Source organism: Tyto alba, unplaced genomic scaffold, assembly GCF_018691265.1.
Source record: "Tyto alba isolate M040663 unplaced genomic scaffold, T.alba_DEE_v4.0 Super-Scaffold_18, whole genome shotgun sequence".
Taxonomy (NCBI): Eukaryota; Metazoa; Chordata; class Aves; order Strigiformes; family Tytonidae; genus Tyto; species Tyto alba.
This window is the reverse complement of record NW_024881280.1, coordinates 9,608,797-9,623,625: the sequence shown is the minus strand read 5'-3', so window position 1 is coordinate 9,623,625 and position 14,829 is coordinate 9,608,797. Positions and strand designations below refer to the sequence as shown.

The following is a 14,829-nucleotide window of genomic DNA, read 5'->3' as shown; positions in this document are numbered from 1 at the left end:
CAAACTCATAGAAACCCTACGCAAGAGGTCACAGTGAGAAGTGTCCTTTTATTCACATATGGCATTTTATTTTGAATAGAGTACCAGAGTGCTGTTCTGGCAGAGGGTGAGAGAGGTCGGGTCCTTCACAAGGAAAATCAGCAGCATTGGGAGCTCTCCAGAGGCAGGAAGGTTGTACAGGCAGCCGGTTCCTCTGTGCATCAGCAATTCACATACAGGTAGGTTCACATACAGCAACAGTTTGTCCACCGTGCCCAGCTGATGAACCATATGGCATCTCTTCATGTAGAAAAGCTGAAGATTGGAAAGGTCCTGGGTCAGCTGTTCTGGGGCACGGTTGGGAAACGTCTGACAGCAGAAACGGGAGAAGATCCCAGTCACAAGCTGTCTTCTGTCCTCCCCGAGGGCCTCTTGAAAGAAGCCTATTCTGAGCAAAGATGCGCAGGGAGGCTGACAGCAAAGGAGTTAGTTTCAAACAAAAGTAGAAATATCAGGGGCAGCATCCTTAGTTGTTCAAGTAAGTGTAAGCAGAAAGAGAAACCTGTCCCGGAAAAAAGCAAAGCAAATAGGAACTACCTAACTAGCACAAAATAGACACAGATATATTAAAAAAAGCTCTGGTTACTTTACCCCTCACCCATTTATTTTAAATATTTTGTGAACAAACCAGTTTGACTCAAAACTATCTCCTCAGGTACCGGGTTGCGTATTTGGTAGCTGCTTGCATGGGTTTTTTATGTGCTTCTAGACCCCACAGAAATAAGAGTACAATTTTTTTTTTTGCCTTAAATGCAGCATGTTGAGGCTCCAGATTAAATGGGACCATGATCTGATCCCTCTCTTCTTTTGAGTTTACAGCCTTAGACCCAGCCAATTTGCTGACCTCCCCAGCAACCTCCATAGCTGCTTCTGCCTCAAAGCAGAAAGAAGTGATTCATTGAATTAAGGCTGTTTGGTTTTGTCTTTTGAGATCAAGAATTCAGGTCAGAGAACGGGGGTGGGGGAGATGATGTTTTATTTGACTCTGGGAACATCATGGTTTAGTTCCCTTCTAAAATAGTGTTTAGCTGTAGTTACAAGAACTCAAAGAACATGAGGAGATGGGTGCTGTGAATGCCTGACCTCAACCTTTCTGCTGCATGAAGTGGACGGCCAGCTGCTGGGCCTTGTGTGCAAAGGGCCCTTCACACCCCTAAAAAGTTATCTGCTCATTTTTGTATGCCAGATAAGCACCTTGGGGGAAGCTTGCTTGGTGCCCCGTTCAGGACTTTGTACCATTTGCCATGTGCTCATGTGGTTAACGCTTCCTAGGCTGTTATCCAGTGGGATATAAGAAGCAGGGTTGCTGCCTCTAAAGGGTTAAGCTGCCTGGCAGGAGTGCAGCACCAAGCTGTGCTGAACTGGAGCAGGATTTGATGCAGGCTGCTCTTTTCTGAATGTTGTGAGTGAATGTTGGTAATGGCAAGTATCAGAGCTCTGACAGAAGTGCAGAGACCGCCCTTTCCCGTCGGAGGCAAAAAATAAGGCTTGTGATGAAAAAAGCCTTGTGCTGAAGGTCAAATGCCAAACGAGGAAGATTCTGCATCTCTTGCTGTGCTTGTGGATTTTGCAGGTTGAGAATGGATAAGAGCGAGCCCTCAGTAGTGGAGGCCAACGTCGGGGAGAGAGTCAGGCTGCCCTGCACCGTGGAAGCATCGCCGGCTCTCGCCGTTGAGTGGCAGAAGGACGGGCAGCCGCTCTCCTCTCCCAGGTGAGCTCCCCAGGCAGGTCCCTGTGGAGGAGAGCCAAGCCCTGCCTTGCCTTCCTTGTGTCCTCCTTGAGAGGAGGGAGCTGCTGGCCGTGCAGCTAGGGCCGTCCTGCTGTGTATTCTGGCCAGCTTCCTCTGTTAGGGCCAGACCGTACTGCTCGTCTGCCCTGGCCTCAGTCACCCATCGAAGTCTGAACGTTGAGCCCCTCCAGTGAACAGCTGTGACACAGGGTCTGCAAGTGAGCCAAAGCTGAAATTTGTTCATCTACAAGATTAGCAGAAAGAGAACACGTCACAGTCAAATTTGCCAAAAACAAACCAGGGCAAGGGGTTCACAGCAGAGAGAGAGGTCAGGGTGCCGGCGGTGAACTTCCACAGCTACTGGTGCTGCTTTCCTGCAGCTCCCCTCACCCGCTGCTCCCAGAAACCTGTGCTAGCTGTGAGCTTTTCCAGAGCCTACACCACTAGTGCTGGGATTTGAGGACCGGGCGTTGCATTACAGGTTGAACTGAGCTGCTGCTAAACCTTTGCTCAGCGTTACTACAAAGCGGCGCACGAGGCTCAGCTTCGGCTCTGGCAGCTGGGGTCCCATCCCGAGCCAAGCACAGGCTGAGGGGCTGTCTGGTTTTGTTCTGCAGGCACAGGCAGCAGTCTGACGGGGCCCTGGTGATCACCCGGGTCAGCTCTGAAGACCTCGGCTTCTTTACCTGCATTGCCTCAAATGGACGTGACCGGGACCAGCGCCAGGTCCTGTTCCGACCTCTGGGTACTGGATGGGCGGAGGCACACACGGCCTGTCTGTACACACACACGTGTGTGTGCCCACAAGCGGGAAACGGGAGGGCTGGGCAGTGTGGGTTTCTTGTCTGGCCATGCTTCTTGGCTTCGCACCCGATGGTTAACAGGCAGCTTGAGGGCAAGGGAAGAGCTAGCTGTTCTACCCGCTGGTAATCTGTGTGTGCCTAGTAGACAGTGGTGCTCCAGGCAGCTGGGGAGAGGGGCCAACAGTGCAGTAAGAGCGACTCTCAGGGCCTTGTTTCTGGGATGCTGGTGTGGAATGGGTATAGGAGCAAGAGGAACTAAAGAGGTGGTTCTTCTGTGCATGTGGTGTGCTTGTGTCCAGCTGGAGGAAAAGCTCTTTGAGGCCTCTGCTGCTTGCCCTTGCTTGGGCCAAAGCCCTTAGGAAATTCACATTCCACATAGCAACAGCATCGTAGCTCCAAACATGCTGTTTCGAGGCCTGGGGACTCATAGCTCATCATAGTGTATGTTAGACTTTTCCCATGAGGGAATGCTCCTAGTACCAGGGGCAGCATGGCATTGTCTTCCTGTTCGTGATGATTTCCCTTCTGGTCTAGGAGAGCTGAGGATCACTGGTCTCCTGCCAAGCATCACGGTACCTGAGGGAGGGACTGCTCAGCTTCACTGTACAGTGACCGGCAACAATGTGAATATAAGGTGGTCAAGGTGAGCAAAAATGAGACGGAACATCCCTTTCCTTCCTGAACATCATCACTTGCCCTCCAAATAATACTGCAGGATGTCTGCTAGGTAAGGAGGAGACCCACGGTTCTCAGCCGTGACTAGCATCACCGACCCCTTCCTAAACAAGTTGGCTGTTGCCCAGAAATCCTGAGCAAAATCCCTGTGGGGTGCGGGGGTCACCAAGTTCATGCTGCAGCCAAATAAGGAGGAAAGTAAACATTAAGCTAAGATTTCATGGGAGTTCAGAAGGGCTCTGTGCTGGAAAGCTATTGACGTTACAATAGCAAAATCTGAAATGAGTAATCAGAGGAAGACCTTTAGCTGGTCATTATAAAACTCTCTCTGCCTAAACCTAGCAAACATTTTAGCGCCTACAATAACGGCAACTCTTCTCCCAGCTGCAATAGTTCTTTCCCTCTGCTGTCAAGTGTGGAAGCAAAGGAGATTTTAAAGTGTTTTAATAAGGTAAAGGAAAATCTGTGTCTTCTTCTCTTGATGGTTTACAGGGAAACTGTGAATTTGTGCAAGTCTTTGGTGGTGAGGTTTTTTCTGTATTTGAAAATAATCAATTCTGTTTTGGAACCTTCTTGCGAAGGGTCCAGAGATGGATTGGTAATTGTTTAAATCCTCCTACTCCAAAGTGTAGGACTGAAGTGGGCCATCTCGCAGAGAGATTTTCTTCTGTGCACAGGTTTGGTATTTGAGTTAACAAAATGATGCAAATTTCAGAGTCTGAATGATAATCCTTTTAAGTGAAATAAATTTCATTTTGTTGGTAATTCATCATTCAGGCAGTTTTCCTGCTGGTCACAGAGTATTCCAGGAGGAACAGAACAGACACAATCTTGCTGGTATTTTAAACATTTTTTTTTTTTTAAACAAACTTTTAAGGGAGGGGGAAGAGGGCACATTGCTCACTACCCCATATGTTCCTCAAGCAGTATGCACTGCTATCAGTGCCAGCCAAACAAGCGTTGCCAGACCACAACCTGGAGAGGCAAAGGCACCCTGGATTTTCTCTTAGTTCCTCAAACCTCAAAAATGTGTAATAGTGGAAAGTGCAATGTCTTTATACAGAGCACACAGCTAGCTACCTCCCACGCAGACAGTGGGCTAACGGATGCAGATTCACTCAGGCTCTTGTTACTACCCATTTGTAGAGCCAGGTTGTGGTAAAAGAAGATTTCTTCTTCCTGCTGAATTTGTAAAAATTCACCCCTTTCACAGAGCATCGGTTCCCACAGAGCACAGAGAGCTCCTTTAGACCCCATGGGTGGGAACAGCGATACCAAATGTTTTTTTGCCTCAGGAACGGAGTCCCCATGCGGGCGGACGGCCACCACATCCACCTGTCCCAGGATGGAAGCCTGATCATCAGCAATGTCCAAGAGGCAGACGAGGGATCCTACACGTGCAGTGCCTACAGCAGCAGCAGCTCTGTCAGTGCCAGCACGGAGGTGAAAGTGCTGAGGAGCGGGCCCAGCAGTGAGTACAGCCTGGCCTCCCTGCCTCTTGGCTGCTGTTATAAGTCTGCTCATTGCGGGTGCCCAGCCACCGCCGGGCTCGGGCTTTGGGGGCAGCGGGAGCCTCTGGGTTGTGCTACCCGGGGAGCCCTGCTTCCCCTGGGTAGGAAACCAGGATGGTGCAACCCCCCCCCCCCCCCCGCACACCCCCCAAGGTGCTGGGAGTCTAATTAACTTCCAGAGGCCAAAATGCCATACTTGGTTGACCAAATAGATGACTGCAGGGTTTGTATTTGGACTCTGGACACCATCCAGCTGGATTTACACAGGTGTAGAGGGGTGTCTCCTCAGGAGATGGGCCCCAGAAGCTGCTTTCTCCACCTGTCGCAGCAGAGGTTTTGGTTTCTCTCTCATCCTTGGTGTAGGACTAAATTTAAAACAGTTCCTTTAGAACTGGCAGGGTGGAGAAAGCAGGAACAAGCCGTGTCTTTTGGGAGGGAACCGAAACCCGCGGGTGAACCCCGGCGGTGTATTTACGGCTGCTCCACCTCTCGCTTGGCTGCAGCTTCCGTGAATCACGTCGCGGACCTGAGCAGAGCGTGCGTGGACCAGCCCCACCTCGCCAACTGCGAGCTGATCCTGCAGGCCCAGCTCTGCGGCAACGAGTACTACTCCAGCTTCTGCTGCGCCAGCTGCTCTCGCCACCAGCCACGGGCCAGCGCTCCCCGGCACCGCGGGTGAGACGCCTCCAGGGCCACGGGGAAGCACAGGTGACCGCTTACCAGAGCGGAAATCCGAACTCTGTCCTTTTACTGCATGAAACTGTTCCGGGAGCTCTGCCCTGCTGGAAAGATCAAGAGGGTGAACTGAACAGAGTGTAGTGGGTGTCTCTGGTCAAAGGCGGGAGGCTCACCACCCTCAGGTTTCTTGCAAACTCTTTTCCCCCCCCCCCCCCCCCCCCCCTCCCCGTATGCCTTGCTGTAGCTAATCCATCTCTTCACTTAAGGGTAGTTGCTGTCATTCACAGAATAAGATAATATTGGGAATGTAAGGATCCTGTGACTTTACAGAAGGCAGATAACCAGCATGAAAGAGGGAGAGACCAATTCTACGTACAAGCAAGAGAGAGAAGTGCTCTTAAAAAAAAATTCTTCAAAGCGTTTGAAGATGGGCCTGAACTGTCTTAACCAAAGCACTAATGAGCAATGAACATTTGTAATCCTGGGGAGCACTTTCCATCTAAATGCAAAGGACTCTGGCTGTGAGAAATGGTGTGATGCACAAAAAATTAGTGCTCAGGTCCTATGAGATTATTAGCTTTAAGGGTGCAGCTGTAATGTCACGTTACTGTAGCTGTATTATTCCAGTAGACCTTAGATAAATTTCTAGTTGGGTTGGTTTGATTTTTACTTGACTGTAATCAGCTTTGGAGTGAAATGCAGAAGCAATACTTCACAGAAAGCTGAAGACAAAATAGAAGAATACTTTCAGCCCTTCCTAAGTGTTAGGGGTAATTTAGACAAATATAACACTGTCACCTGTTCTGAGATGCTGCAGCTTAACTATCACTTGCTCTAGAAAGGCTTAGCAGATAATTTTTTTTTTGTTTCTTTTTTGAGCTAGAACTGTGCTGTGGAATTTATTGCAAAGCTGGGCTTGGTGGTTACATTGTGTGCTGAGTTTCAGCTTGGGGAGGCGAACAATATACACATAGAAATACGTGTTGGGGCACTTGACTTGCCAGAATAAACTTCCTAGTGATCTGCTTAGTCTCAGATAAGTCCGGGAAAGCCTGGCTCTGCATGTGGCCTGGGCTGACTCCTGCTGCTGGGAGCTAACAAGGACTTCCAGATGTGGAGCAGCTACAGCTGACAAGCATCCTTCATTTCAAGACTCACATGGAATGGCCGTGAGCATGCAGATGGGGCTCTGAAAGAGAAACTCTCAGGCATTAAGGGGTGTGTGTGGGGAGGTGAGGTTATATCATGATCTGTTAAACCAGGAAAGGCCCTTGGGTGTTTTCAGTATCTCAAAATGGAATTATTTCTGAGCAAAAGCATTTTGACAACCTCCGCAGTGTTGTTTTACTCTAGCATCAGCCCTACCACTCCCCCCCCTCTTCCTCATTCCAAACTCCCTGCTGAGACTTGGATGGGTTAATCATATTAATTAGCACTATCACCTATTTATTATTTGCATAGATGTAGCTATAAACTAGTAGGCTGGTGTGTAGTGTTGATATTGATGTTTTGGTTGGGGGGTTGCAGGGTTGGCTGCTTTTTTTTTTATTTCTCCTACTTGTGTTACTTTTATTTAAGGCTTCTAAGGCAGGCAGCTAATTCAGGGCTGTGTTCACACCACTCTCCTCTCCTTCAGTGCAGACTCAGTACTCAGGACAGCAGTAACACATAGGTGTAAATCCCTAGGCTTGACAGCCTAAAGCTGGTTTGGACTCCAGATCTAGTAAATCAGTCCAGATGCACCTAAAAATAAGAATTACTAACCTGATGATTGCACTCTCTTCAGCACAGGTATGGCTCCAGGATTGGACACACTGCTTTAAGATGTGAACAAGATGAATAGTCTAGAAGCAATCCAGTAAAGGAATGAGAGGTGACAGTCACACGGATATTTGGGGGTGGGTCTTTCTGTGGGCTGTCAGATTCTGCCTGCCACAAAAGACAAAAATACTTATTGTGCCTTTAAGGCCCTTTAATTTGGGAAAACCTCCTCTACTGTGTAATTCATGGTAGGCATTACAGTGTAAGGTTTGAAGTTGACATCACTGCGTATTTAAGAACAATGAGATGGCCCTGAGAACTTCTAATTGTGTTTGTACATAATTTTGCATTTAACATCTCAGCCCAGCACCCTTTTTGTGTGTATGTATAGGTTATTTTAGTGTGTAGCATGACTTTGCCTTTTGAGGCCAGCTACTACCCCCAAGGTCTGTGGTCCAGCTCAGGAGCGTGGGTAGAAGTTGACTGTGGCTGTATCGGACCCTTTTGTCCCAGAATAAGCAGTCAGTTCTGTAATATCCCTTGCTACCCTGTCAGAGGCTCTGTTTTTAGAATATTTAAATATTCTGTGCAGTCAGCTTTCATTGGAGGTGGTTATACGAGCTGTGGCCAGGGAGCGCTTCCTTGAGAAGCGTGAGGCTGTAACAAGAACCTGTATTCCGAGGGGCAGGACTGTACTGCTGCAGGTGCTTCAGCTCTGTGTTCACTGTGACCACCTTTCAGCTGTGTGACTGGGCTGTGGCAGCGGAAGACATGCAGTTCACTGCTTTAAATACATGCCCTTGCTGTAGAAGTACCTAAAGTGTCTTTTTACATTTCATCTATTACTTGACAAGCTGAGCTTTTCCCTCTCGTGTAGTACTGCTTAACTGCCTAACCGAATGCTTACTTTTCTGATGTGACAATGAAAACGTTTGTTTGCTTCCGTAAACAATGGATTGTAAGACAGTCACCTCTCTCTTACTGTTGTCTCCAGGGCAGGGGAAGGGTGTAGCTACACTGGGTTATTTTCAGCTGATCTGGGGGTGGTACTGCTGTGAAAGATATGAAACTATAGAGTAAGCAATACATACTTTCTTTCCTATTCTAAACGTCTACAAATAGTTGCTTGCTTTTTGAAAGCTGAAAAAGGCATTGGTACCAACTCAGATCCCCTCAGGAGCGTTGGCCGTTACTGTTCCTATCGTACTGAAAACAGGTAAGAATCAGTCAAGTCCCAGTTTTATAGACCAGGTCATTGTGATACTCCCTGTACTTGCCTGAAGACGGTAACTGGTGGCAAGCTCCAATGCTAGGACCAAAGGGAGCTCTTTTTCCCATTCAGGTTACAAAGTCTGGCTTTTCTTTGTGTCTAAGCTGACCTAGTGCACAGAAGAATGCAGTAAGAACCAGTCGTACTGACAGGGCAGGTAAATAGAGGGGTGTCAGCTCCCTGGAAGAACAGAAAAGAAGTGAAAATACATTCTCTTCCCCTATGGCTCCTAGGATCTTCACTCCTTTTAGTAGTAGGGGAAAGAAAAACAAAATGAGTTTCCCTTCTTAAATGCTAGTGTCTTCATATTTGTCTCTATGTAAATATTCAGTGTTTGAAAATACAGTGATGCAATCCCAGAATCAGAGGTTTTCAGAAAAGCCCTCTCTTTTGGAGCTTTAAATAGTTATGGGTCATAAGGATATTTGCAAGTTCAGTTTCAAGTTACCCTGAACTTCAACAGGGTGTACAAAATGAGAGATGTTAAGATGCCATTATTAAGCTTCTAGGTTAGCGAGCAGGGCTGCTGCAGGTTCACCTAACAACACAGAAGATACCCAGAATGGCAAATGCTGAAAACTGAATGGGGGTGGGGAATGAAGCTTTCACAACCAGCGCTTCTACCACCAACATTTATTTCTGTTAAAGCAGATTATAAATCATCAGTACAAATATATATAACTTACATTTGCTTGTAAGGCCAAAGTTTAAAAGTAAAGTTAAAATGAGATGGTTTTCACAAGTGACCAGAGGCAGAACCTGGACCAGCTGCAGCCTTAACCACAAGGTTTCACAAATTGGTGGGAAAAAAAAAAAATAAAAATGAAGTTTAAAAACCCCTAAGATCTATTGACAGACAAACATAAAATGGCTTCCCAGGTACCCCTAGGATGTAGATATGATTACAGTAAATTGTCACAGTAGTGTTAGAACCAATAGATTAAGACAAAGAAACTGCAGCAATACATGAAAGGAAAAAACCATACTATATATAATATGTAGCTTGATTCCAATAAAAAACAGTAAATTTTCCCCATGGTTTTCAAACCATGACAATACTGTTCGTTCTTTATTTAAAACTACAATATAATGACTTATTGGTTGTGATTGTTGTTGCAATATGCTACTTACAATGAACAGATACAAGAACAAGCTAGAGCCCCCTTTTCCACCCCCCCCAATATTACTTACAGTAAGAATCAGAGATAAATCAATCTTATGTACAATTTCTTACATCCAACCCCCTTTTTTTTAACCTTTGGCAAGATTACTTACAACTCATACAGCTTTTAATATCCAACTATTTAAAATATTCTAAATGCATAAAAATAAAGATTTTGGCTTTACTTTATTCTTTACATATAATATTCACTTTGTTACTCAAAATGGAAGCTCAACTTTTTCCACAAACCTAGCTTTTGCTAAGCAGGTGCCAATCTCCCACCCTATCCACCCCCCCACCCCACCCCACCCCGTTTTTCCCTGAGGGGGAACGTCCAGGACTTGCAGGGCATCGGAAGGACACGAGTACAAACTCTGCCTGCCTCTCTGGGAGATAAGTGATGCTTCTGCAGAACAGGCTGGGGGAGCGGGTGCCTGCCTTTGCACTGTTTGACTTCCAGCTTTCCGGGTGAGGAGGGGATGCAGACCGGGGTGGCTTCACCGTTCCACTTAAGAACTGCACATGAAATTCTCTGTATGTTTATATCCTCCCCACAATTGCTCCCTCTTCCTAACCCAGTTTCGTTTGAAGGGACCTTTGGGATTATCAAAGCAAACTGATCAGAAACAGTTCCTTCTGCTCCCTTTATCCCTCTATCCTAACGTATAATTTATCACACCCCCCCACCCCCCCAGGACTGGCTTAAAGTTCGATCTCAAATGTCTTCTGTAAATCACTGGAGAAGGGGTTAGTTGGCGAGGGATTAGTGCGCTGCTTTGCCTTGCTCTCCAGTGCTGCCCACTGTGCTTCGAAGGGGTCGACCTGCGGCGCCGCGGCGGGAGGCTGCGAGTGCTTGTCCTCTGCAGCCCACTTGCCGCCCTCGACTCCGTTGAAAGCCGCCGAGCCGTTGTGCTGCGCCGGCGGACTGAAGAAAGGGCTGGTGGTAGCACTGTTGCTTTCGTACTGCGGGAACGTCTGCTGTTTGACCAGACTGGGCGACTGGTGCGGGTGGGCCGCTGGCGTGTGGCTCGCAGTCCCGAAGACGTTGGCTACCATCTGGGACGGCGTGATGCCAACCACGGGTACGCTCGGGGCTGCGTAAGTCATCCCGTTGGCGACGGCGTAGGGCTGAGCTGGCATGAAGGCGGGCTGCATGGGCGGCACCACGCCCACCGGCACGGGCTGCGGCGCGATGAAGGTGCTGACGGGGAAGGCCGGTGCTGCCTGGGGAGCTGCCGGAGGAGCCTGGAGCAGTGGCTGGGGGGCTGGGGCTGGCGGGGGCTGCTGCTGGGCTCGGACAGTCTTGGAGACCTCCTCCAACCAGCGGTCTGCCTCCGAGGGAGTACGCCTGTGATTTCCTTGGAAGAGACTGGGTGAGGCCGCACCTGAGGAGGTGCTGCTCCATTCGGTGCCTGGGGAGGAAAGCAGGGGGAAGTCACTAGTGTTTCCACACCTTCCCCTTTTGCCGGTTAGAAGGGCGGGCGGACAAGGTCTGTACACAAGAACAGACAGGCCTCCTCCCTCCAGGGCTGAAAGACTGCTGCTGACACTGGGAGCACCTTTATGCATCCACTGGACCGTTCGGTTGCAGGAAGATACTGGTCAAGAAGGGGTCCTGAAGAACCTCTTCCCTAAAAGGCAGGTTGGGTTGTGGTTCTTTTTTTTTTTTCTTCACAGCAGCCACCTGAGACTTGAGGGCATGCAGGAGAGCTGCTGCCTGCACTCATAACTTAGTAGCAATGATCTAGTTTGTCACCACTGGTTCCTCTAACTGCAGCGTGTCAGTTTCTGAACGTGCAGCTCAGGACTGCTGGGCTGTTAGAACACAAAGCTATAAGAAAACTGGTTTAAGACCAGTTTGCTCCATTTTCTAAATCAAGGCTTTACCCTCTAAAGGACAATAATGTAATGGTACTGGGAGTTCAAGACAATATTAATTTTTCTGTCCTATACACACTGAAGTGTGAGTACTCACTATGATACACATGAACATTTAAGGCAATACAGCTAATGAAATTACTATAGAGTATGTAAACTGTACTTAGTCTGGCTCCTTTATAGTCTTCCTCTGTCTCCACTTGCTCTTCTCTGAGTCTTTTCACGTATAACTCAAGCTGTTAACCTCTCCAGCTCTTTTGCACTAATCAACACTTAGCATTTTAGACTTTCCTTCTATAAAACCAGCTGATTTTTAACTCATTTATCTTCAATGATTAAAAAAAAAAAAAATCACTATGATTTAAAAAATCACTATGATTTCCATTCCTCCCAGTTTCACCACTATCTCCCACCAGCTGAATTCTGGTTTTCCTTCTCCCTACAGTTTCAAATTCTCTCACAGGGCCTTGCCCAGTTTCCAATGTGATGAGAAAAGCAACCAGGAATGCTAGAGATGGCTCTGCAATTCAACTGTTTAGTGTTTTGAAGAAGTGGTAAACCATTACCGCTCAGTAATTTTTAGTGAGCCTGATCTAGTTAAGCACCATCTAAAGATCAGTTTACTGTTGTTTTTAAGGTGAGAACTGTTGGAAGTAGAGCTTAAGGACTCTCGCTTGGGGGGGGGAAACAGGTTTGGTACTCTTACAAGGCCAAGCAGAACCTACTATTTCACTAGCCAAGTTTCTCTTTTCAAGTTGAGCTTACACCAGGAAATGATGTTAGTTTGATTTCAGCCTTCTAGTAGATGTGTCCACATGGGCAACAGCCATTTAAAGTACCACCTTACATCACATATAACTACAGACACGGGACAGACTAAACTTATTAAACAGAAGAAAAGAACCTCTGAAGCCATATAAACAGCCACCTTAATCTCTCCTTATGTACATTTGCACAAAGAATGCACAAAAATTATTTTGGGCACACACAGATTCTTTCCCCTTCATCCCCAGACACATACTGCTTCATCACCTCCTTTTTAAAGCAGTAGGTTCTTCTAAAATTCTGCCAAACTAAGACTCATTCCAGCTTATAGACCCAGAACCAGCGAGTTCATTGCTTCCCTCCATCCACTCGTGCAAAAGGCTACTACTACTTCCAGCTTTTGTTCCTGTTCCTTCCCCTTGCCATTAAGTGGCATCAACAGTTGTCTCAGGGGCTCGATCACGCTTGCGATCCAAGTTCTCGTAGCAACACACCAGATCTGCTTCCAATCTTACCAGCGACCATGGCTGCAGCTCCAGTGTTAGCAGCAGGAGCATGAGCCCAAGGATTGGTTTCACGAACTGGCATAGCTGTGGACACTACAGCAGCTTGGGATGGTTTAGCAGCAAGCACACAGAAGGCAGAGGCAGTGCCATTAACTAAAATGGGAGCAGACAACATCAGTGCAATTAATTCATGCAGGGCATGCACGTGACTGGAATATTAGTGAGCCATGTCATACCTAACAACATATAATGATTTTAAACACTTCCACATGACAGCAGTTTGTATAAATGAGCCAAATTGGACTGACAGTTGATAAAGCTAGTAAATTCCATTTCACCAAGCCAACACTTGTTAAAAGAATTGTGGGATGGTGGACTTTTATGTATTTGATAAGACCTTGAGTTCTGATGACTGACTAAAGTTAAAATTTGTTGTTTTTATAGAGAAGAGATATGGCTCACCAGAAGTTACTGTATGATTAATTTTAGATTCAAAAGAAGAACAGATTGTGGATGCAAAGTAACAATAACTACATTTAACAAGGAGAGGTTCTTTTTTCACACAACTTGTATAAAAGCATATCAGTGAAATGAAGATTAGAGGCTGCTATGAGTTCTCTTGCTGGCATCTCTCCACCACTCATCTAGCAGTTTGTGTGAAAAGCAGTAATCATGTGGTGGCACAAAATCTCTCCCCTTGTGGGATTTGGTTCCTGTGACACACACACACACGGTAAGGTTTTTGCAGTTCAAGAGGCAGAATGTTAAAATAGGCATTATCTCAAGGCCAGTCCCTTTTACAGGTAACTATCATGTGGTAGGTGCATGAACTTTGTTAAAAACAAAACCACAGAAAAACAAAACAGTCACTATGAATAAAGCAGGATGCATTCCCCCAAAATACTGATAAACAGGACTTGCACAAGAAATTAAGGCCACGTGTTACTGGAAAGAAACATTATGTGCATTCAGGCCTCATCCAGCATGGCCACAGCACACAAAGGAATCACAAACCTTGAAAGGCAGGAGACTGTGGTGCGACTACTGTCACTGGTTTTGTCATGGGGGCCGAAGAAAAAGGATCTTCTGATGGTGTGCTGAAAGCACTGGTGATCTGAGAGCACAGGGCACTAATGCTGTCCGTTTCCCCTTCTACCTCAGGGACTAAAATGTAAATAAAATTCATTAAATTGGGTATTTAAAGGATACAGAAACAATTTACAAATACCGATGTGAAACTGAAATATAATTAGTTTCCTTATGTCCTAGATGTTCCTGCTACTGATCTGCATGACAGGGGTTTTTTTTAAATTAGTGTTGAAGACCTGACCTGAAATAGAACACCACATTAGTGTATTTTGTGACTAAGTCAAGAGGGTAAGGAGATCAGCGTTCCAGATTTAAAGTCAGCTATTACTGCTTCTCTGTGCTAATGCACAAGGATGTTCATTTCAGAAAATAAAAGGGATTTCTATTGTTTTAGCAGAGATCTAAATCTTTCAGTGTTAAAGTGCTAAACATATCAAGGATTTGGCACTAAGATTTGGCACTCTGTGAAATGAACATACTTATGATAGACTTAAGTGTTCCAACAACATACTTCTACAGTAACTAGATGAAGTTTAAACGTGCTGACAGCGATGCACAGTGGCAAGTTAAAAGTCTAGAGCTAGAATGTTGATTGCTCCAGTTCAGTGGTAGCTGAAATGCCTCGCTCTTGTGGTAGAATTACCAAAAGCAAAAGCTGAATGATAAATAAAATGGACACTCAGTTTCAAACCAAGAATCAGCATAATGTGGATAAAGTAACATCTGGGGTAAACCTGCCGACTTACCAGACGTTCTCATTGTTACCAACTGCACTGACTTTCAAAAGTACTGATCACCAGTTCTTCGTTGCATAGAACCAACATGAACAGGCATAATTAAGCACAAATAGTATAAAACCCACAAGATGTCTGGACACACCATGCACCGTATCTAAAATTCAGGGGGAGGCATGCCCAAAAATTGGTTCTTTGCGGGATATTCTAATACAGTGCATGTGGTGGC

General features: G+C 46.4%; 2 protein-coding genes across 16 annotated transcripts in view; one reads left to right on the top strand and one right to left on the bottom strand.

Annotated features, from left to right (window-relative positions):
- The window catches only part of PAPLN (papilin, proteoglycan like sulfated glycoprotein), a 52,417-nt gene extending 43,115 nt beyond the window's left edge, over positions 1–9,302 (top strand). For 2 of the 3 annotated variants that reach the window (XM_032984766.2, XM_032984769.2), the window contains 6 exons: positions 80–218; positions 1,613–1,750; positions 2,386–2,513; positions 3,106–3,214; positions 4,542–4,717; positions 5,261–9,302. In XM_032984766.2, the coding sequence (XP_032840657.2) occupies positions 80–218; positions 1,613–1,750; positions 2,386–2,513; positions 3,106–3,214; positions 4,542–4,717; positions 5,261–5,436 (866 nt within the window). In that variant the 3' untranslated portion in view covers positions 5,437–9,302. The remainder of the gene's footprint in view (positions 1–79; positions 219–1,612; positions 1,751–2,385; positions 2,514–3,105; positions 3,215–4,541; positions 4,718–5,260) is intronic. The other variant, XM_032984767.2, reaches the window with a different exon arrangement.
- NUMB (NUMB endocytic adaptor protein) overlaps positions 9,085–14,829 on the bottom strand; it is a 102,781-nt gene continuing 97,036 nt past the window's right edge. For 8 of the 13 annotated variants that reach the window (XM_032984771.2, XM_042790672.1, XM_042790673.1 and 5 more), the window contains 3 exons: positions 13,792–13,941; positions 12,787–12,930; positions 9,085–11,040 (listed from right to left, as the gene is read on the bottom strand). In XM_032984771.2, the coding sequence (XP_032840662.2) occupies positions 10,331–11,040; positions 12,787–12,930; positions 13,792–13,941 (1,004 nt within the window). In that variant the 3' untranslated portion in view covers positions 9,085–10,330. The remainder of the gene's footprint in view (positions 11,041–12,786; positions 12,931–13,791; positions 13,942–14,829) is intronic. The other 5 variants (XM_032984776.2, XM_032984777.2, XM_032984778.2 and 2 more) reach the window with 1 other exon arrangement.